Source organism: Centruroides vittatus, unplaced genomic scaffold (genome assembly GCF_030686945.1).
Source record: "Centruroides vittatus isolate TY-2023 unplaced genomic scaffold, ASM3068694v2 contig_375, whole genome shotgun sequence".
Classification (NCBI taxonomy): domain Eukaryota; kingdom Metazoa; phylum Arthropoda; class Arachnida; order Scorpiones; family Buthidae; genus Centruroides; species Centruroides vittatus.
The window spans coordinates 1,249,686-1,273,538 of record NW_027122197.1 but is presented as its reverse complement, the minus strand read 5'-3'; the positions used below and the strand labels follow the sequence as shown (position 1 = coordinate 1,273,538).

Sequence of the window (23,853 nt, the reverse complement as noted above, 5' to 3'; positions counted from 1 at the left end):
GACTGCAGAAAATATTAATTTAATTAATTTTCAGTACCTAAATTAACTTTATATTAATCTAGTTTTGTACGTGTTTCACACCATACAAAACTACTTAATAAATCTACTTAATTGTAATTAGTGAATATTAAATAATGGTTAAATATCAAATATAGAGAATTAGTTAACCATCGTTTTCTTACTCAAATATTTTGCCTTAAATGCTGAATTGCTTGCAGTTGGACCACCCTACGATATAAATGAAAATAAATTGAATTAAAAATAATATAAATTAATTAAATTTTTAATAAACTTAATTAAGAAACGTAATAAAAATTATTTACTGAAAGTAATGATTTGTCAATAATAAAATGCTAAATACATTAATATTTATTTTATATTAAATTTATTATTTGAACAATTAATTAATTAAATTCTGACTTAATTTATATAATTCAATCGTTCAAATTTAAAAAAAAATAATAATAATTTTAAATTTATATTTATTTAATTATAAATTAATTAATGTTCTATTTTAATATAAAAACTTAATAATAGTAATATAATAATTTATCAGTTAAATAACGTACAGACAAGCCTAAAAATCACCTAACCATTGTTACCTTACTCGAATAATCTGCTGAAATAATTCTTTTAAATGATTTTGACTGAGTTATGAATACCGTAGACCCTCCTATAACACGGTAGATACGTTCCGTGTTATATGAATCCGTGTTGTACGAGTCACTTAAATACATGAGCCAATCACAGCCCGTGTGCCAGACTATGATTGGCTCATGTATTTAAGTGACTCGTACACGGATTCATATAACACGAAACGTATCTACCGTGTTATAGGGGTCTACTTATAATTTTTTTAAAATTAAGTTAAGTATTTAGATATAAAATATTTTATATATTTTATAAAATATTAAAATTAAATATGCTTGTATAATAAGAGCATTAAGATAAGAATTACTAGCTTTAAGAATAGTTTGGTGGTTTTTAATATTTATTAAGAAGTTTTAAAGCGATAAATTTAGTCGATCGTGATGCTTTTAAGTTATTTGAATTTTAAATTATAAACGATTTATTTCTTTTTTTTTAATTTTATCTTTGCCTACTGAAAATATTATACTGATGATTTATGGCCATAGCATAATTAATAATCCTCTAGATGAATGTTTTACAACCTTTCCTCAGCCAAGGAATGGCTATATATTATACAAACAGTCTATTGGGGTTTGAGAACTACTGATTGGTAAACATAGTCTTATGTCTTTAAATATATATATATATATATATATTTAATCCCCCCTAATACACAAACCTTTCCACAAAATTTCAGAAAATTTCGACAAAAGGAACAGGAGTTATTAAGCTTTAAAGTGGGCGAACAAAATCGTGCCACCATACATACTAACACTTGAAATTATATACTACAGCAAATAAGTGGGTAGGAGTTCGATATTTTATATTAATTGACTGTGCCTTATATATCTTTTACTTATCCTGTCATATTGTGGGTTTTATTTGGTATCTTTATATGCAAATACTGAGAAAATATGACGTAGAAGAATAGCCTTCTACAAGTATATTGTTTGGAATAATTATTTAATCATTTCCTTAATATTCGTCAATTAAACCAGCAGATTATCATTCTGGTAATGTTAAAATATATATTTTAATCAATTTTATTTAAAATATATGCTCTCCACCTCAAATTATTCGTGTCTTGCCCCTGTAAATCATACTTTTCCTTTAACAATAGGAGTCTTGCCGGTCATCTATTTAATCCATTCTCGAGATTAAGGAAGGAAGGACGGACTGACGGACGATAATGGAAATTTATATGTCTACAATTTTTTCAAATTGCAGGCCAAAAATCCACTGTTATTATTTCATACAAGTATTGGAATTTTTATTTATTCCAGTATTTACGAGGACACAAATAACCGAAAATATTCAAAAATATCCATTCTATCCAACAAAATTCAAAGAAAAAATATAAAAATTTATAAGAATATGTGATGTTTCTGTATACAAAAACAACAGTCGTATAACAAATTTACCTTTGTATTATTTTCTTCTGTTGGTGTATATTACAGTATGCTCATACAAATGGACAGTTTAATTTCCTATAAATTATTATCTCATTTATTTATGGTATTATACAACTATAAATAAGTATTAACATTATTATTTGCCAGTAAACTTTAAAAAAAAATTAGTAAATTTGTTTTTTGCATTTTGTACTTAAACATTAGTTATTAATATAACATTAATTCACTTAGGTAGAGGATTTATTACACTTATTACTTTTTAAAGTTTTCTATAATTTAATTATTTTATTGCGTAAACATGTGGAATGTCTCTTATTGCACTTTATGGATATTATATTATAAGACGAAGTTTTTTGAATGTTTTATAGTTATTTTCTTAGAGAAACCAATTTATTTACTTGTTAAAAATTCAATTATGTACTTAGATTTTTACTTTTATCAGCTCTAATAAAATTATTTAACAATTTCTGGTGTTATCTTGCATCAAAAGCGTGCTTTCATATTTAGTCTTCTGTATGTTTTTAGTGTATTAAAATCAGTTTTTTTGTATTATTTTTAATTATATATTTTATATTAAAATAATATTTAATATATAAATTTTGTAATCAACTTTCACAAACAATGCTTTTTCTGCCTTTTCTCTTCTCTTCTCTCTCTTTTTTTTTCTCTCCTTCTTTTCTTTATTTCCTTTCTCTCCTTTCTATCTATCTGTCCTTTTTTCTCTTTTTTCCCTCTCTTTCTATTTATCTCTTTTTCACCTCTCTTTCCTTTCATTCCCTTCTTTCTCCTTCTATTTATTTCCTTTCATCCCTCTCTTTCCTTACTTTTCTTTCTCTCTTCTTCTATTTATCTCTTTTTTCTCCTCTCTTTCCTTTCATTCCCTTCTCTCTCCTTCTATTTATCTCCTTTCATCCCTCTCTTTCCTTACTTTTCTTTCTCTCTTCTTCTATCTATCTTTCATTTCTTCTGTTTCCTTTTTTTCCTTTTTCTCTTCTTTTATCTCTCCTTTCTCCCTCTTTTTCTCTCCTTTTTATCTTTTCCTCTCTCCCCCTTCCCCCTCTCTCCTGTCTCTCTCGCTTCTTTTTCATTTATAAAGGAAAAGAAAATATAAATTTTATATTAAAATTAATCATTTCAAAATATTAATAAAATTGTACATTTAATTTAATTTGTTAAAAAAGAACTGATAAAGATTGTTTACTTTTATTTACGAAAATTGAATTATTCCTTTTATCTAAGACTGAATGAATCGCACGGTCTTAAAATCCTTGTAAACAGCGAAACCTTTTTAAAAATTTAAAAATTGAGTTCGCTAGTTTCTGTATATTTAAAAATTTACTAAACTTTAAAAGCGAGCACACATTTAAACAAAGAAAACATTTCACGAATAATGAAAAGACATTAACAGAGATTTTCTTGTAGAGATTACTGGAGCCTGAAGTTTTAATCCTCTCTACAGTTAAACTACCGCTTGAACTGCTATCAAAATCACATTTACATAGAAGAAAACATAAATGAAAATGATAAAATGTTATAAAAACAGACTTCCTCAGTTTCTTTATATTTTAAAAATGTATTAAACTTAAAAAGCTTAGCTGCAGAAAGGATTAAAGTTCCATACTTCAGCAGCAACATACGAGAAAGACATGCAGAGAATTAATACCTTTCCTTACATATGGAAGGTTTCTTCGTAAAAATACGAATTTGTTTTTAAAGTGCACTAAATTATTAAAGAAAATCTTCAGTTTTTAACATTATAACAATTATATAAAAATTTATTATGTAATCTACGTCACTTACTCCTTGGTCTTCGGTTCTGGAGGGTCCTTGACCGCTTTGACGATTAATCTTCAGACGGTTGTATCCTGTGCAATTTCCTTCCATCTTACTCCTTCCTGCAGGATATTACTAACATCTTTCTTTACTTCATCCTCCCATCTAAGAGGTGGACTTCCTTCTGTAAGGAGTCTGGTCAGTGCCAGCCACATATTCAGCCCGTCGCATCCTGCTTTAATAATTAAAAATAAATATTTTACAGTATAATACTACATAAAAATATAAATTTGAACCGAATCTTTACTATTTTTTATTAACTATAGTGGTCCTAAGAATTCAGCATCAGGCAATTTAACCTGTTCTCCCCTCTCTCTATTTCTCTTTCGAGTTGTTTGGATAATCATGTTTTCGCATGAGGTATTTTAAACATAGGAGTTATAAAAAGAGAAAAAAAAGATAGAAGAGGGAAGAGAGAAGAATAAGATCGAGAAAATAGAGAAATAAGACAGAGAGAAAAGAGTAACGAGATAGTGATAGAAAAGAGAGAGAAGAGATAGCGATAGAAAAAGAGAGAAGAGAGATAAGACAGAAAGAGAAGAGGGGTGAAATAGCGAGAGAAAATGGAGAGAGAAGAGAGAGAAAGAAAAAGAAATTCCTTCATCCAATGCATTTTAAATTAATCATCAAACAAGGTTTCCATCGACATCCGTGTTAACAGATTGAGGATGCAGAGTTACAAAATGAAAAAGTTGTCGTAATCGGATGTGGTTCTGAATGTTAATAACCTTTTTAAAAGATTTTTTTAAAACATTTTTTTCCTGTTTCCTGAATAAATTTAAAATTTTCTCTCGAAGATTTTATTTAAAAAATCGAATTAAAACTAACTGAATATTTTTCTACAATAATGAAAAATGTGAGCTGTATTCTTGATCCTACGTCTAATTAGATAATTTAATTTTATAGATGTTAAATAACGATATCATTATCTAATTTATTAATTAAATTACATTAAGAATAATGATATTTATCATAATTAATCTACTATTCATCAATCGTTACGTTTCCAATTCGTTAATTAATTAATAAAATTTAATAAAGGATTATTTTCGTTTGTGTCTTCACCAATCAAAAATTTACTATTATTATTATTATTTATTTCTTGAATAAAAACAGCTCTAATTAACTAAAATTTTGAGAAAATAAACTTAAAAAATGTAATGTTAATAAACAAGAAAAATATATAAGATGGCCCGATAGTCAATTAATCGTGTTTTTGGGCAACCATACATTACAGAACGTACGTTAATATGTTTTTATACATCAAATTAATATTTTTTGTTAATTATAAGATATTCAAATTTAAGATATTTTCGAAGTTTTAATGCATACGAATTGAATAATCAGTTTAAATTTAATTAATAAAGATATTAGTTAAATTCATTAATAGAAATCGCGAGAGTATTATCTTCATTATCGAAAACGAAACGATTATTTTGGTCATGATGCTAATATCTTAATAAATACATCTTTAAAAGGCAAAAATTTGAGCCCTTCGCTTCATTCCTCCCATAAATGTGCCTATTTGCATATTAACTGTGGCTTAAACATTTGAGTCACCATACTTTCTCATTTACTATCTGCTCAGCATCTTATTGAGCATCCTCTCCTCCTCATCTTTCTTCCTCCAGCCTATATACTTTAATAGCTTCTACCTCAATAATAATAATCTCTATGTCATCGTTTAATTAAATTAAAATTAAAAATTTTAACGGATAAAATGTAGTTATTGATTTTATTAGTTAAAATTTCAATTAGAGCTCAATGCACTTACGAAATTATTCATTTTCAATAATTGATTGCTGATCTTCTCCTCCCTTTAAAGCGCATTACAGCGAAATTTGACACAGGAATAAAGAAACCAAAATGGAAATCGAACCTTGTTCTGTAAATCTATCAAAATTTCATTGTGATGGCATTCCTGTACCTTTCCGAAATATTGAAAAATCTAATTTATAGCCTCTCTCGAGTTTTCACGTATTCCCATTGTCTCGAAGACAGCTCCTTGAATTTTTGATGAATTCAAACAATACCAGAACATTTTTTAAAATAAATTAATAAAGAGAATTAATTACAATAATTTGTCGATAATTTTTGTAACAAAAAACTAAGATTTTATAAATTAAACACACGAAAATTTACTTACCTTAAAGTGTATTTACTCACTGTAAATATAACGTTAAAAATGTATAAACTTGTTAAAAATTAAAACCTACATAGCCATTTCTTTATTTAATATAAGGTATTCAATCATTGTAAGATGATAAATATAAATATAACACAATATAAGTGACATATTAACCGCCAACACACGCAAAAACCACGTATAACCCGCAATAAAGAATTGAACAGAATAATAAAATTCATTAAAAATACAATTAATTTTGTTACTTATTTATATTATTTTTAATTAGTTTTACTTAACTATAAGTAAGAGTATAATTTTGTATGCATAACTTAATAAGACAAAGTCTACCTCCTGAATAATAATAAGATGCTTAAAATGTTAATATGCTTCGTTTAATGTATCCATTTATAAATGATAATATATAAGGCATAAAGTAAAATATTTAAATATCTATTGCTTGCATTATGATAAAAATACAACATTGTTATGATGAGTAAATTAATTATTGATAATTAAATACTTTTCTGCACACTAGATGGCAACACGAGGCAGACATTTTCGATATAGTGGGTGAAGTTATGAATTTATTATGCCACGCACAACGTAAATTCATAATTTAAACCGTAATATTGATTCAGATTTTTACGAGGAAGCCTTCTCATCTGCAAATCGGAAGTTGGTCCGTTTGAGTCACACATTACACACACACGTGTGTGTGTATATCAATTTCGCTTAATATCTGAGAACAGGGTAAAGATTAAGTAACGAAATTTCGCATGGTGGCTTGTATATAAGGGGTATTAATGCTGTAAAATTTTGGTGGTGGAAGGTTGAGAGGGTGGAAAGATAGAGGGGGGGTCGTATATCTCGAGAGGGGTAGGACTTAATTATGATTTTATTCGTTATTAACATTTACACATTTTTTATTTTTATTTTTAGAATACTCACCTCAACCTTCAAAAGTAAACTTTTTGCCATTTTATAGTAATTAAAAATATAAAAAGTTTTTGTAATAAAATCTGATAACAGATGACGTACACACACAACTTTATATTTTTGTTAATAATATAAAAGTTATTTTTAATAAAAACTCATAACAGCCGGGAAAGTTATGTAACTCCCGTTACTAGACTTTATTAATTGTAAATGATTTCCTTTAAACTCTTCTCTTTCCTTAATGAAAAGTGTGAATTCTAATTTTACTTTTTTAATCCAGAATATATATATATAAAAAAAAATTAAGGCCGATTGTCAAAGGCGCGGGTGGTTTAAATACTCTAAAGAATTTTCTCCTAAATAGTTTTTGCTGAAATGGGTTGTGTCTTAATACGGCATATTACAGTATACTGAATAATACAGATTATACAGCAGATGAGCAGTACATAATTAAAAAGAGCACCTATCGTACTTAGTGTCATCGGTTTTCTTGTAATCGGTTGTTCGATTGCCGTTCGAAAGCAATCGGTGTTGTGTGCTTAGGGGCGCCATTAGGAAGCTGTCAACAGGGCCCGCTCTAGGCGCGGCAACTCGGGCATTTGTCCGGGACGCCAAAGTTTAGAAACGCCATTGATGTGTTAATATACTAATACTACTCAGAAGATTTGATTATAGTTATTAAATGTCCAATACGAATTTTCACTAAAGAATAAAAGACTGATATAAATGCTTAAGCAAAGTTTACTCATAGAAAATTGTGCTGCTTTTCTCAGATTATATAATACATTTTAGGGGTGTACTATAGATTACTCCCTATGGAATTTCAGGACTTTGATTATATATTTGAACTCAGGGGACCGAGACGAGTTCAACGGTACCCTATTTTTGGACCGGAGACGAAAAATAAAAAAGTTATCACACTTTTTAAGTTACCATACTTTTTTAATGCTCTCATGCAGACGGCACCGTAGTTGCTTAGTATTGCCATCTTGCGGTAAAGTCTGCAAATCGTGACGTCGAACTACGGTCATCTCCCGGAGCGTTAAACACGCGATACGAGAGCGGAGAGAGCGACGCGACTTCCGATCATCGCGCGATTGCCATTTCGGTTAATGTTACTTATGGCAGCGAACATGGCGGTTCGACTGACCTCTCGTACGGGCGCCACCACACGCCGCCATGTGCTAAACTAGTGATCGATTCACGGTAGTTCTTGAACAAAGTAAAAAAAGGGGGAAACGTCTACTAAAGGCAATTTTAACGGCAAGCGATCGCGATAGCGAGGCCGACTTAGCAGAGAGCGACGCGACTCCCTATCATCGCGCGATCGCCGGAAAAAAGTATGATAACTTTATTTTTCGTCTCCGGTCCAAAAGTAGAGTATCGTTGAACTCGTCTCGGTCCCCTGAGTTCAGATATATACCCAAACATACGAAATTCCATAGGGAGTAATCTATAGTATACCCCATTTTAGTAAAAAATTTATAAATTCTATCGTTTATCAGTAATTTACTTGAGTGAAGCAAGTATCCACTTAAATTGTGGATATTACAGTTTTGATCGCTATTCTGTGTTAGAGCCATTATAGTCATGAAAGTTACTATTGAAAATCTGAATAATTAAAATTATAAATTATTAATACAGTAACTTAGCATGAACATTGAACACAAACGTGTTTTTCATATATCTGTTTAATTTTCATTTGTTCAACATAGTTGATGTTGCATCTGTATACGCTCTCTTAATTATCTTCACATCTAATATCTATTTTATATATATTCGAATTTATATTATATATAATGTAAAGTATTTTAGAATGTTCTAAAATGAAGAGACTGAATAAACACTTCATTTATTTCAGTTTCAGTTTTTAACAAATCTTTTACTGATTTTTAATATTTACAAATATCTGTAGGTTTTAATAAGTGAATTTAATACTGTGGATGAAAATTTATGTTCGTCAACGTAAGAATTTTATTCATATACTTTGCATCATTATCTAATTTATTAAATAAATCACATTACGCATAATACTGTTTATTATAATGCCAAGATTCTAGGACCGAATGACGCGGTTGGCGCCCCCAAACTGTAGACCCCTTATGCGAGCATAAAAGTCAAAAGAACCATACCTCTATATGTGACCCCTCGCGATATATAGCTCTCCAAAGAATCGTCTACGTCATTTCCGGCCACGTGACTCCACGCCCAGAGAGACGGCGTCATGCGACCGAATTTTTTTTTCCTGCTTTTTCCAACTCTCAGTGTTTAAAAAAATCGCGCGCTCCCCTTTCCTAGCCCCCAACGCGCGTCTCCCCCTCCTATCCATGCTGCCGCTGTCATCTAACGCTCGCACGCGGCCCGCGCGCCAAGTCTCCTGCCTGCAGTCATCTAGAGTCGCCATCTGTTGCCTATAAACACAAATATCTCTTATTATTATACTTCTTACCTGAGTCGGGATTCGAACCCCCATTCTGGCAGGCACCAGTCCACTTCTCTCCGCACGGGCCCACCAGGTCGCTCTACCCAAAACACTTCGGAACTCATATTTGAGGCATGCGAGCCCGAGGAAGGCAGTGCGCATGACAGGCCGTCCACGCGGCCCCACCTCGGTCAGAGATGTAGCGCGCCCCACCACGGTCAGAGATGTAGCGCGCCCCACCTCGGTCAGAGATGTAGCGCGCCCCACCACGCGGCCCCACCTCGGCCGTGAAGTTGAAGCGGGCCCTTCGCGCGGCCAATGGCGAGTCGGCTGCTGGTCACGTGATCGCGGCACCGCCCCCCTCCGAAAATTTATAAGCCGCTACGCCGCCTTCGGGCCTTTTACCCAGTTTTTTTTAAGACTCAAGAATGCCGTTCGATTGCGACGTCTCAGCGTCTCCCGTTTTGGATCCCGCCGACATATTTGAACATCTAACATCTTACGAATTTCTTCGCTACCTCCCCACCGAAGAGGCCGCCCAGAAATTTTGCCATCTTGTGGGGCTCGTGCCACATCCGGACCTAACCGGTTCCATTCCGCCGTGCCCTCATTGCGGAGGTAAGCATCGCTTGATTCCCGCTTTTACGGGAACAGCCAATATTCGCGGCGCAGCGTTTCTCTACTTTTCTAAGCTATCTCAATGTGTTTGTCGTAATTTTGCAGGCCCGATGCAAAAGGAACCGGCTCCACCTGACAGGTTCGGATTCGTCTACCGCTGCGAAAAACTGAAGCAAAAGAAAACAGTTAGACGACGGACAGGCGGCACCGTCCGGAGGGCCGTGTGCACCGGTAGCCTGTCTTGTACCCACAATACACTCTTCGAAAGAGCGAAGCTTTCTGCTCAAAAGGTATGATATTACAGTCGATCGCGGAGAGTTCTCACAGAATCGGCGGTTTCTATGTCCGGTATTTTTCGGCTAGCATTCTGTCAGCCACTCTATACCAATGTTAGCAGTCGACTTATTCACTTGAAAAGTCACCTTTTTAATTATTTGCTATTTATTTTCATCTAACACATGCAAAAGAACAGTTCGACTTCGTTAAATATAGTCGTACAAGTTTCTGGAGCCCTGCTAACCGAAAAGTATCTTCCTTCCTCGGTTAATGTTACCCTAGGTAGCAAAGATGGAGGCTCATCTCTAATTCCCACAAGGAAACAGTGGGACGCACGTTTTAACCTAACCTATTTTAATAAGTTACCATAATTATTAACAACCAAATTATTAGAATAGGTTAGAACGTGCGTCCCACTGTTTCCTTGTGGGAATTAGAGATGAGCCTCCATCTTTGCTACCTAGGGTAACATTAACTTTCCTCTATCAGACTACATTCCGCATTTCTGTAACTTGATCGTGCCGATTACGATGCCGTATGTATAACAATGTTTTCTTCGTATTTTACAGGTGCTAATGTTGATATATTCGTGGGTCAAGCAGGAGCCGGTCACCATCGCCGCAGAGGAATGCGGCGTGGCCCTCGCGACAGCGGTAGACTGGTACAAATTCTGCCGGAAAGTTGCGGAGGTTTTCGTCTCCCACCAGCAGGACATCCAGCTTGGCGGTGAAGGGTTGCACGTCGAGGTGACCGTCGACCCACGTTCCTGACTTTGCCGAAATGTCTATTTCTATATTAATGTTTTCTTTTCAGATCGATGAGACCTTCACCCGGAGGCGAAAATACAACCGCACGGACAGGAACCTGCAAAGTTACACCTGTACGAATGTGTACCGGACGCAGTTCCTGTCCCAATGGCCAACGACATCGGCCAAATTCCGGCAGTTTCTACGGGACATCGTGGCCGTCTACCCGGGCCCCGGTCATCAGGGTCTCCACCTCCAGATGATCGGTGTGCCCGTGGATCAACATCTGCCGCCAGACGTGCCCTATTTCGATGTTCCCGTGCACGAGGGCGAGAAAGAGGAACGGCAGGGGGATGACGACAGCCCAGTGAGTAGTGCAGCTTGTGTATAGTGCGCGTGACCAAAGGATACTTCTTTGCGGATGTGAAACCTAAATTGTGATTATTTTTTTTCCCCAGACAACATCGGGCAACACCCCCACCTTCGTCATCGACCCCCAGGACCTAGCCGAGGCGGGGACAAGCGGCCTCACCCCGTCCTCACCTATACATCAAGAACAGGCTAGGCCTCGCCAGGTAGCGAGAGGACGTCGCGGGAGACGCAAGAGGAGACGCTGTTGAAGGTGAGTGCAGGATCTGTTTTCTTGGCCTTTTCCATCTGTAGTTAGAATGTGTTTAGAGATAGCGCGCTCGGGTTTAGATAGGAGCGGCGGCGTCGGAGAAAGCATTGCCTAAATAGCCGTGTTAATCGGGCTTTTCTTTAGTCTTTGCCGACAAGTATCGTTAGAATACGGCTTGCTGCCTGTTAAACACGTGACTGGCTTAGCAGAAAGCGGCGCGACTCCCGAGGGCGCTCCCCAGAAGTGGCTGTTGAAAGGTGGCATCCTGTAGTTTAGGAAGGTTTTAGTCTCCAAGTTCTATCAAAAAGCGTATAAAACTGTTTAGAGATTGTTATAAAAATTTTCACTTCTTTTTAAATTTTATCCCATTTTTGAGGGTCTCAAAGTTGTCATATTGGGGGGTCTATAACTCCCGAAGGGTCGCCCGTATTGAATTTTGTTCCTATCAATTTGAATTTTTTGTTCCTATCAATATGCTCTACAGCTCTGTTAAAGTCCCAACCGCGTCATTCGATACTAGAATTGTGCCTTTATTTTCCATTAGCTGATAGAATTTACGGGTTGGTACAACCTACCCAAAATTTCATCGGAACTTAACTCTACAACTCATTGTCACAGTATTAGCAAAATAACTAAAGTTAAATTAACAAATTTTGATATTTAAATCAAATTATCGAATACTATCGTTTAAGAAAAATATATTTACCTATTTAAGTTTTTTCGAAAAATATTGTAAAAAAATCAAATATTCCATTACACATATAACGCGACAGTCAGTATCGCCTAACTACTGGTTTAATTTGCATATTTCCACGATAAAGTTCCATCTACAACGTCAAATCTTACAAATTTGCATATTCGTTCACAATCACATTTTACATCACGTTGAATATACTTTCATATTTCGTCACACTATCAGATAGCTCCCTCTATCAGTACCGTGCGTACATGTACCTGTTTCGAGATTACCGAATGCGCCGCCATCTTGATACCTAAGGTAACATTAACCCAATATTCTATTGTTCAAATAGCTTGGCGAAAATCATGCGCTGCGTTCAAAAGTTTTGTGAATGTGGAGTGAGAAAGTGAATTTTCTTATTGATTTTAATATTAATTGCGAAATAATCGAATTTCTTTACAGGAGAGACGATAAAGCTCTGAACCAAATGGTCAGCAGGATAAAGATTTCTCTATAAATTAAGTCATTACTTTCTCCCTACGAAAATGAAGAGTATTTCTTACTAAGATGCAGTTAGCGATTTTTAATGATTTTATAAATATTTTTTCGATAAAGTTAAATCATCAATAACTTTTTATAGACTGACCAGAAGTCTCTTGGAACAAAGTGTTCTTTAAGAAAGGATCCAGAGTTCAAAGGAAAAACCCAAGAAAAAAGGAAAATTTACAGAATTCTGCACAAATGCGTTCTGTAAATTCTTTTGTTGTGTGTCAGACGAGACTTCCGGTTCTCAGGTAAGACATCGTTCCTTCTGTCGTTTTTCCAATTAAGTTACACAACCTGAAATTTCTCTATTCTAGATGCGCAAATCGGAAAATCTCAAAATCTAAACTTTGAACTGATTATTATTCAAAATTTAAACAAAATATTAACTATTATGAATTCAGAGAAATAGGAAAAGGCAATTTCGGAACCGTTCATTTGGCCGTATCGAAAACTTCCAATGAACGAGTGGCCGTAAAAACAACAGAGAAGAAACTCTTGTCTTCAAGTACGTGTTTTGCACTATTCACGATATTCTTCGCTTTCGTGTAGCGTAAAAATTAATATGTCAAGTTAATATAGTTGATCCAATTTATTAACTATTTTTTATCATTAGCGCATAATAAGTTTTTAAATGTAGAATAAATAACATTTTTAAAACTATACATATTAACTGTACTAAGAGAACGGAAATCTGTTCTATAAACATTAATTAGAAATGACTACAGAATATTCTTCATTTGTATTCAGTATACATTAAACAATTTATTTTCAGAGGCGCGAAATAAAACGAAAGGCATAGAAATCCCCTTCCAGCCACCTCCATGTTTTAACTTTATTACGTTAGTTAGAAGTTACCTCGTATAGGTTTTTAACTCCTTACGTTTGAAGTATTGCTAATATTTTATGGTTCTATGGAGTAATTCTGTTTTTTAGTTTGTTTGGTCTCCGACTACGTGGACGGACAAGACTTGAGTAATTAATTACAATATAATGGACCCTTCCGAGAAACTGAAGCTAAAATAATTAATTGCTTCTCAAGTGGCCTCGGCCATCATGTATTCATAATGGTGACTTTCTAAATCTATTTATCCATTCATTTCGTCAACAAATGTGATTGTATGACACTTTTGTTTTTTATCTTCGACAGGAATAATTCAGAGACATAAGCTGTAACATCATACTTGATGATAATGGAGCACGGTTAATCGATTTTGGTCTCTGCGCAGTGAGTAGTGTATAATAAAATATCTAAATTTCGTTTAACTATAGAATTCCCATTGACTACTTGTCTTTCTGTCAGTTTGAACGTAACCCGAAAGAATTTTGCGGGTCTTTGTTTTAGGCCTTACGGTATAGTGTTCTATTCGAATCATTTTGTTCACACCCGTGTAATCAATATATTGTTTAGATGCTTACAGTGGCAAATGCCCACCAATCGCAGTATTATACCAAACGTTAATCGGAAGTATCTCATTGGACATTTATCTAGCAAAAATGAAAATCTATATCAATTCATTATCCATTATTGACATGATAAACAGTAAGCGATTATAATTTTGAATTTATTCACAATAAGAGATCAATAATTAATATAAAAATGCCTTTTCAGTTGCTCAAAATATGGAGTTAGTGTATCCGAGTCGTACTCTACTGTCGATGGATGCAACACTCAATTGAGGATTTATCACAGAAAGTAAGATTATATTTCATTTCGCTTAACATAATGAGTTTTTTGTAATGTCACACATTTCACGTTTACAATTACTTTTCATCACGCCTCAAGTATTTACATCGGCTTTTTAATGTTGTGTCTTTCGCGAGAATTTCATAAATTTTATAGTTAGAGAAAAGTTTATTCGTTTGCTTTTAACATAATTTCAAAAACTACCGTAGAAAATATTAACAATGTGTTTACAATTATTCAAAAATGTTAATATATTTTTTTCGAAAATTTGAATTAGTTAACCAGTAAAAAGTCAATAGCATTTTAAGCTTTTATTTTAATGCATTTACTTAGAAATAAAAATATTTCTCGAGTAATATTAGCACAGCTAACTGTTGATTTTTATTTTAGGACCCAAATCAACGTCCATCTGAAACGGACGTCAGTAAACACACGTTTTCTTTTGGAGTCCCATGGCCAGAATTAATCTACATTTGACCTATCAATGAATATATTAAAAATTTTTTGAAAGAATTTTAATTTTACTAATTTACTATTGGATTTACTTAATGTTTAAATGATTTTACCTAATTAAAATAAAGATGAATTCAATTCAGTTTGCTTGTATTAAATTGATACACGAACAACATTCATATTTCGTGTATATTAGAAATAATATAATATAGGTATTGAAATGGTTGAATATGCACAATATATTTAAAAGGATATATTTTAATTTTACATAAAAGCAACTCTTTGCTGTTTATTTAAACTTTCCTAATGACACAAAAGTTGGTACCACACGGTTTTTTTAATTTACTTATTTTCAGTGGTGATATTCGAAATATTTAACAAGGGGTTCGCTAGCAGAATTTTTCCCTGACAATCACCGACAAACGAAATAGAAGTTTTGGATAGAAATAAATACAATACCTTTTTTTCTTGCAACCATATATCTAACAATCAGTGGCGTATTTAGAACGTAACGAGCCATGGGAGAAGGCCAGGTAACAATAGTATTTTAGGGCTGTCGACCTTTTTTTTTTTCTCAAGGCAGAGAAATTCTTTACCGCAATATGGCGCTTCTAGAAATAGGCACATGTCATAATCTCTCGAGATACATTATACTTTTTCTTTCGCTGTCCATTGCCCGACACGTGTTCCGCAGCCATCTTGTCTCGCGCGCGTGGCATTCTGGGATCTCTCTTATGAGTGGATCTACTTTCAAGAACACTCTTAAATCGATCGCGATTAAACCTCGATTGAAACGGTCGAGGGAGATCGCACCAAGACGTACTCCCTGACCTTGCTCACAATCTAGATTGAAATGCTCGGTGCAAACGGGGTATAAGGCCCTAGTTTAGTAGTATTACAGAGTATAATACGCATATTTTAATATATTTAAAAAAAACAAACCCACTGAGAAATGTTCCGTGTGTTTAACAAGGTTCGGGAAACTGAATTTTAACAACGGGTTCGGTCGAACCTGTGCGAACCCGCCGAATATCACCACTGCTTATTTTCAACTTTAAAAAAATAGCTAAAAGCTTACCATATACGTGTGTTACCTTAACTAGTTAACTGTTTTATTGTTCAATATTTAAAATTGTTTTTTTTTTACTATACATTGCTATCAGGAATTGCCTTTATTGATAATTTAAATGTGCTACAACATTCGTTGCGGAAATTATTACTTAATAACTATACTTTCTTAATCATTTAAAATTCTGTAATAAAGAAAATATTAAGAGGTATTCATTTAATACAGATCTCTAGTAAAACGATGTATATGTTGTATAAAACTGTTATAATAACACGTATAAAGGAAGAACTCCACAATTAGGAATTGCTCGCTACCTGTGGAGAGCAAAACTCTGATGGTTAATTGCACTATCACTGATTAAAATTTTATGTTTTATATTAATTGAAAACACACACAGGAAATATCTTAAATGGATACCCGAAAAGATTGTTAAATGGCTGGCACAACCGATTTTTAAGAAATAGAGGATAGAAGTTAAAGCAGTACGTGTTTATTTCTTGATGTTATCATTTCCGTACATAAAAGGTATTTATGAGAAACATACAGTAATTTTTTAATCAAAAATTAAATAGATTGGATCCATCCCAAAATAACAAGTAATCAAATATGATTACAAGAGGCACTAATAAACGACGCCTTCTTCTAATCTTTATCTGATAGAATGCACACGTAACAACCCTAGTTTTTTAAATTGGTAAAACGAAACTAAGATGGAAGACTAGACTGTACGAACACCTGGCTGCACGAACACCTGCCTGCTGTAGGTTAAAAAATAATTCTCCTTATCTTCCAACACTAAAATTGTCAGATCAACACTAAGAAATTTAAAAATTTCGCTTTTTTCCCCCTAAAAATAATGTTCTTTTACTTTGTTGTTCTGCATTGCGATTGTAAAACAATGTAAACTTGAATACGGGAATGTTAACAGCGGAATGCTGGAAATTCTTTGTAAACTATATAAGTGGTTTCTCTTAAGTTATTGTCAGAATATGAACTGTGTACGATCAAACCTACTGAAGAGGCCTTTCATAAGAGGCGAAATGCATTTAGGAAGTTTGTTAATGTAAATAAAGTTTTTTCTCTGCAAGTTGATTTCCTTTTTAACTGTGATCTTTTTTATTCATTGTTGATAATGTTTTAAAAATTTTTTAAGTTATACAATATCCATAAGTCAGAACTGGAAGAAAAATATAATTTTTTCGTGTATTTTACAATTAAAAAGTAAGAATTTTATATTTTATTTAGATTTATATTTCCGGTAAAACTGAACAGTAGCTTCTTTTGTCTCGATTTGACACGTAATAAGCGTGTAACAGCAACACTTATAATAAAGACAAGATTACAGTTAATCGTAAACATCTTTAGCGCAGAAAATGAGGGAAGATTTTGTAGACATTTAACAGAGAATCGGTACGACAAGTCTTGGACAATTTTCTCGTTACAGGAAAGATTTCATATTAACATCTCTTCCTATTTTCTTTCCAGTTTCGGTTATTTGAGAAGACAAGCAAATATCTACAAATAGAAAAAATAAAAACAACGATAACGTCAAAAACATATATTAATGAATATATATTTATTAATATATATTCAATAAGAATTGTTTCAAACAAATTCTTGTTTGATTCACATAATTATAATTAATTTTTCTTAAATTGCATAATTAAATGATTTAACGAATCGTTCTGAATAAATCGTTCTATTTAATTGTTTTTGGTAGTTTGTGTTAAATATTGTAGGATAATTATTCGTGTTGTTTGGGAGATATTAAAAATCACGTAGGATTTGAATGACGATTTGTCTGAACGAGCGCAAGTGGATAAAGAACACGAGATTAATTGAATTCTGCATTAAGAACACATCTAACGCACAGGATATATAAAATACCAATAAATTCGCGATATTCGTTCATTTAGATATAAAATAGTAGTTAATGTCTTTATACTGATGCAAAGAGAACGGATTGATTGTCTTTGTAAGACACTACAACTTACATCACGTCAAATTTCTAGATGATAACATGTTTAGATTATTTACATATAAACACATCGTATCGAATATAACGGCTTATTAAATTAAATTAGGTTTTATCGAATGGGTGCCTTAGATCCATCTTGATTCTCAAATCTATCTTTAAATAATCTAATTGATTGAATTAAGCGTGAAACAAGCCCTGTTACTTTTGAATATCCGATGCATGCAAATTTCTCTGTTCGTCACAGGGCCAGTAACGAGGTGCGTAACAACACTGAGATCATTTCAAAGCCGATATTGGTTTCCAAAACGAGTGCTTCGAAGTATTGACTTTGCTTTCGGCGAAAATACTTACAATTGGGCGAAATGTGATTTATTATGTGAGATCGGATTTAATGTTTAACAATTTAATCGCTCATCCGATATTTTTGGTTAGAGATGGTCCCTCGTCTTTTTGAATGTAGAGAAAAGGTGTTTTACCGGTCAAGTGGTGGCTGTACCGCATCGCTACATCAAGGTTTCAAGCACACAGTATAGATCCTTCTTCCTCACGTATTTTACTGTGAATCGCACTCTTTAGCTTTACCGTTGCTGATCACACTACTGAAAATGATAGTATTCGCTGGCTATCCCATTCACTTAATACGATTATGATGGATAGACCTTTGATAAGTCTACTTAGGGTGTGCTACTATATCAAAATTTCACATAATAATTTATAAAAAGCGTACCAGGTCTAAGATTTCAGTTCTGCTGAGTTGTGTTTTCCCAAGCGCAATACGTTTATTTGCGCAAATTAGGATACCGATTTTTAGGTTTTAAATAAAAAATTGCAAGAGATGCAGAATTGAATTCCTTGGAAGAGGTAACAGTGAGTATATGATGCACGAGTCTGAGAAGAAATTGACTGTTATCCGGATAATAGGTGTCGTGTGTGAAACGAGGTGCACATAGAGGGATTTTTAACGAACGGATATGAAACTTTGAGTTTTTCATTGTTTTAAAATATTTAAATTATTTTCAGATAATAATTAACATAATTACAGTAATTTAAAATAATAGCATTTTTGCAAGGCCCTGTATATTTAAAATAAAATGAAATATCACTCAAAGATACTGCAAAATAAAATCAAATTTTGTTATGTATTGACTTCATTATAGTCATAACAATAAAACACAAGAATAACTTACAATGTAAAAATGTTAATGAAATAAACGAGTATGTTGCACTTGCTTTAATGTATGGATAGAATGTTGAATGTATGTACGAGTTGTAGTTAAAAGTAAAGCTGTAGATCATTTCAGTTTGAGAACCATCATTCAGGAAAGATAGTTTAAGAGTAGCAGTATCAAATTACTCTCCTGATTTTGAAAAATTATGGTCTCAACCTTCTCATTAATTTTTCATGTATTATGTAATAAATGTCGTTCAATATAAAGTTGTTATTACACATTTTTATTATTATTTTAACCTATAAAATAAAATCAAAAAGAATCAAAATTAAAAATGACAAACTTAATTTTTTTTTCATTTAATTTAAGTATAATTAAGAATTAAAAAAAATTAAAAATAACTTTAACAATAAACATATGTGCTGTTTTGGGTTCTAGACGAAATAAACACAGAATTTAACAGATAAAACAAAACAAATTTATTTGCAACGTTCATGAAAATTTTTAATTGCTCCCTTACTTCCAAAAAGGTTGGCCACCGCTGCTCTATAGAATGCAATGCGTTAACCTTCATATCGTTCACAGTGGAATATAAAATGTAGGGCATCCCCTACGCTATTATTGTCGAACCGGCATTTATTAGTGTTTCTCTTCTTAAAGCGGTAGAAATAGGCCATAAAATTGCCGTGCCCCGTTAAACATTGGGTGGTTTCGGATCTATGTTTGTAGTAATTAGCCTTGATGCGATTAGTAATAGAGGGAATAAACTGGTGGCAAAGTCTCGTCGTTGTATAATTATTCCAATCTTCCTGCCATTCAATTTAAAACCTGAAATGCATTTCTTGCAGTTTCCTACGTGTTGCCGAAACAGATACATTTTTTCGGTTGTAGCATTCCAAAATGTAGTTACATTCGATGCTGTGGTACGACGGTTGTTTTTTTACGATTCTTTTCAAACTCCTGTCATCGACTTTTAAAGTCATTCGCTGATATCCAGCAGCTTTGTTAGGTACAACATGGCCGTGATTAGTGTATTGAACAACAATCTGGTGCACTGTTGTCTTGCTTAGCATTAGCTCTTTACTGATAGCTCTCTGACATGCCACGACTGTGTTTAGCAATGATAGCATTTCTTCAATCTTCTGAAACAGCTTTTCTTCCTTGTAGATAAAAAGTTTTTTAATAAAAATGAAAAACACCACATATCATTCACAGGATCACTGCACGCTAAAATGAGGCTGAAATTATCAGTTCTAACAGAAATACTGCAATTGTAATATTATGTAAATACAAATTATGTGTTCATTGACGGGGATGACGCAACTGTCTATGTTTTCTGATGCTTGCCAATCAACTTTGACTGGCTCAATTTTGTTAAACTTGCAAGCTATTATATTGATATTTAGCAAAAATAAAGACTAATTACTGTACATTTGTTCTAAATTATGTAAACCATTCACGCAACGAATCAAACCTACTTTTTTTTAAACGTATCTATTGGATGGCATGTTAACTGAAGCCTGGTAACTACTGTACTATGGATAGTGATACTTCTTCGTCAGTGTAAATTTATATACAAACTTTCGATAAATAATGAAATTACTATCTAATGTGTTAAATATAGCACATTAAACATGATATTGTTTATTATTATTAATATCTTTCGTTTTGTCATTTATGACAATGTCAGAAAATCGTATATTTTAAACAGTGATAACATTTCCTAAATAATTTTCTTCAAAAAGTTTATTTTCGTACTGAAAACTAAATTTCAGATATTTAATCACGTGATTTAATACGAAATGTAATTTCATAACAAAGAACCACAACAATTGCTAACAATACGGCGCATTTAACAATATTCTATTGTTTAAATAGCTTGGCGTAATGATTCGCTGCGTACAAAAGTTTTTTCTGCGAATGTGGAGTGAGAGGATTAAGAGAAAAAAGTGAATTTCTTTATTAATCACATTTATATTTAAGATTTATTTAATATTAAATACGAAATAATCGAATTTCTTTACAGGAAAGACGATAAGGCTGAACCGAATGGTCAGCAGGATAAAGATTTCTCTATAAATGTAAGTCATTACTTTCTCTACGAAAATCAAGAGTATTTCTTACTAAGATGCAGTTAACGATTTTTAATGATTTTATAAATATTTTTTCGATAAAGTTAAATCATCAATAACTTTTATAGATCGACGAGAAGTCTCTTGGAACAAAGCGTTCTTCCTTTAAGAAAGAGGATCCAGAGTTCCAAGGAAATAAACCCAAGAAAAAAGGAAAATTTACAGAATTCTGCACAAATGCGTTCTGTAAATTCTTTTGTTGTGTCTCGGACGAGACTTCCGGTTCTCAGGTAAGACATCGTTCCTTCTGTCGTTTTCTAATTAATAAGTTACACAACTGAAAAATTTCATCATTCTAGGAATGCGAATCGGGAAGTAATCTCGAAAATTCTGAACTTGGACCTGATTATTGTTCAAAATTTAAGGCAAATAATTTTAACGATTATGAATTTAAAGAAATAGGAAAAGGAAATTTCGGAGCCGTTCATTTGGCCGTATCTAAACATTCCAATGAACGAGTGGCCATAAAAACAATAGAGAAGAAACGCTCTTGTCTAGAACAAGTACGTGTTTTGCACTGTTCACGGTATTCTTCGCTTTCGTGTGGCGTAAAAATTAATACGCTAAGTTAATAAAGTTAATTCAATTTAATAATTAATTATGTTGTTAGTATTAGCGTATGAAATATTTATACTACATTTTAAAAACTACACATATTAATGATGCAGGTAGAAAACACAAATCGATGTTCTATAAACATTTATTAGAAATGACTGTAGAATATTCTTCATTTGTATTCAGTATATATCAAAAACAATTTCTTTATTTACAGAGGCGCGCAATAAAGAGAGAACGAAAAGCGTGGGAATCCTCATCCAGCCATCCCCATGTTGTGACTTTATTAGGTTACTTTAAAACCAATACGAGGTAACTTTTAATCATTTTCGTATGAATTATTGATAATACTTTATAGTTGTATGGAGTAATAATTGTCTTCTTCAGTTCCTGTTTCGTCTCCGACTATGTGGACGGACAGGATATTGCTCATTATTTAGAAAATAACGGACCTTTCGAAGAAGCCCGAGTCAAAATGATCGGTGCTCAAGTGGCTTCGGCCATCATGTTCGTTCATAATAATGGTGATTTTCTAAACCTATTTAGTCATGTATTTCGTCAACAGTTAATGTAATTGTATGACAAAATTTGTTTTATCTTCGACAGGAATAATCCACAGAGACATAAGCTCTAATAACATCATGCTTGATAACACCAAAGGAGCGCAGTTAATCGATTTCGGTCTCTGCACAGTAAGTGGTGTATAATACAATATCCTAATTTTTGTTGAACTATTGAATTCTTATTGATTAATTTTCCATCAGTTTGAACGAAACCCGAAAGAATTTTGCGGGAGTTTCTTCTATCTTTGTCCGGAAATCCTTGAGGGAAAGCCGTATGGTAAGTTGTTCTATTCAAAATTAATCACGTCATTTTGCTTAAGTCCTGTAATTATTAATAATATGCATTCATTTTAGATGCTTACTGCGATTGGTGGGCATTCGGAATTCTCTTGTACGAAATGTTAGTCGGGAAAACACCGATGGAGATGCATCTAGAAAAAGTCCCTAACATTGACAATATGACCTTTACGGAGATAATAAGAGGTAAGCGATGATTATTTTTAATTTGTTAATTAACGGCAAAAAGAGAAAACGTGTGATTAACGTAACAATGTCTTTTCAGTCGCTCAAAACGTCCGAGTGCAGTATTTATGGCATCTATCGGTAAATGCAATGGACGTAATCGACGATTTGCTGGAAAAAGTAAGATTAAAATTAATGTATTTTCTCATATGGCTCATTCGTTTACATAATTCATTGTCGTAAAACCTCAAAGTACTAAATATTAGTGTGTTTTGTTGTTTTATGCGAGAAATTCGTAGCTTTTTTGTAGTTTATTTAATAACAGAAATACATTTTCTACATAATTTGCTGATTATTTGTAAAACTAATTGAATTGGTTTAATCGAGAGTGGTCAATGTTTTTATCATAATTCGATTTCAGTTAGTAATCGCGAGGTGAATAACCTATTGCAATACAAGTTTACGATATTTTACAAATAAAAATGAAATTAAGACAGTGTCAACTATTGCAATTAATTATTGTTGTTTGCCATTTCAGAATCCAGACAAACGTCTTCAGGAATCGGGCATCAGAACACACATGTTCTTTCACGACGTCCCCTGGCCCGAAATAAATTGAATTATTAATAAATATATTCAATAAGAATTGTTTCAAATAATAAATTATTGTCTGATTCAGACAATTATAATTAATTTTTCTTAAATTGTATAATTGAATGATTCAAACCAATCGTTCTGAATAAAAATTCATTCTATTCAGTTGTTTTTGGTAGTTTGTGTGTTAAATATTGTAGGATAATTATTCGTGTTGTTTGGGAGATTTTAGAAATCATCACGTAGGATTTGAATGACGATTTGTCTGATCGGGCGGAAGAAAATAAAGAACACAAGATTAGTTGAATCCTGCATTAAGAACACATCTAACGCAAAGGATATATAAAAT

The 23,853-nt window shown here is 32.9% G+C and overlaps 1 protein-coding gene across 1 annotated transcript; it reads left to right on the top strand.

Moving 5' to 3' along the window:
- The first annotated feature begins 22,360 nt into the window (after positions 1 to 22,360).
- On the top strand, positions 22,361 to 23,529 carry LOC136975594 (RAC family serine/threonine-protein kinase homolog). The gene is made up of 6 exons (XM_067270677.1): positions 22,361 to 22,409; positions 22,492 to 22,577; positions 22,650 to 22,725; positions 22,803 to 22,931; positions 23,011 to 23,090; positions 23,449 to 23,529. The coding sequence occupies exons 1-6, from the start codon at positions 22,361 to 22,363 to the stop codon at positions 23,527 to 23,529; spliced, it is 501 nt and encodes a 166-aa protein (XP_067126778.1).
- The last annotated feature ends 324 nt before the right edge of the window (positions 23,530 to 23,853 follow it).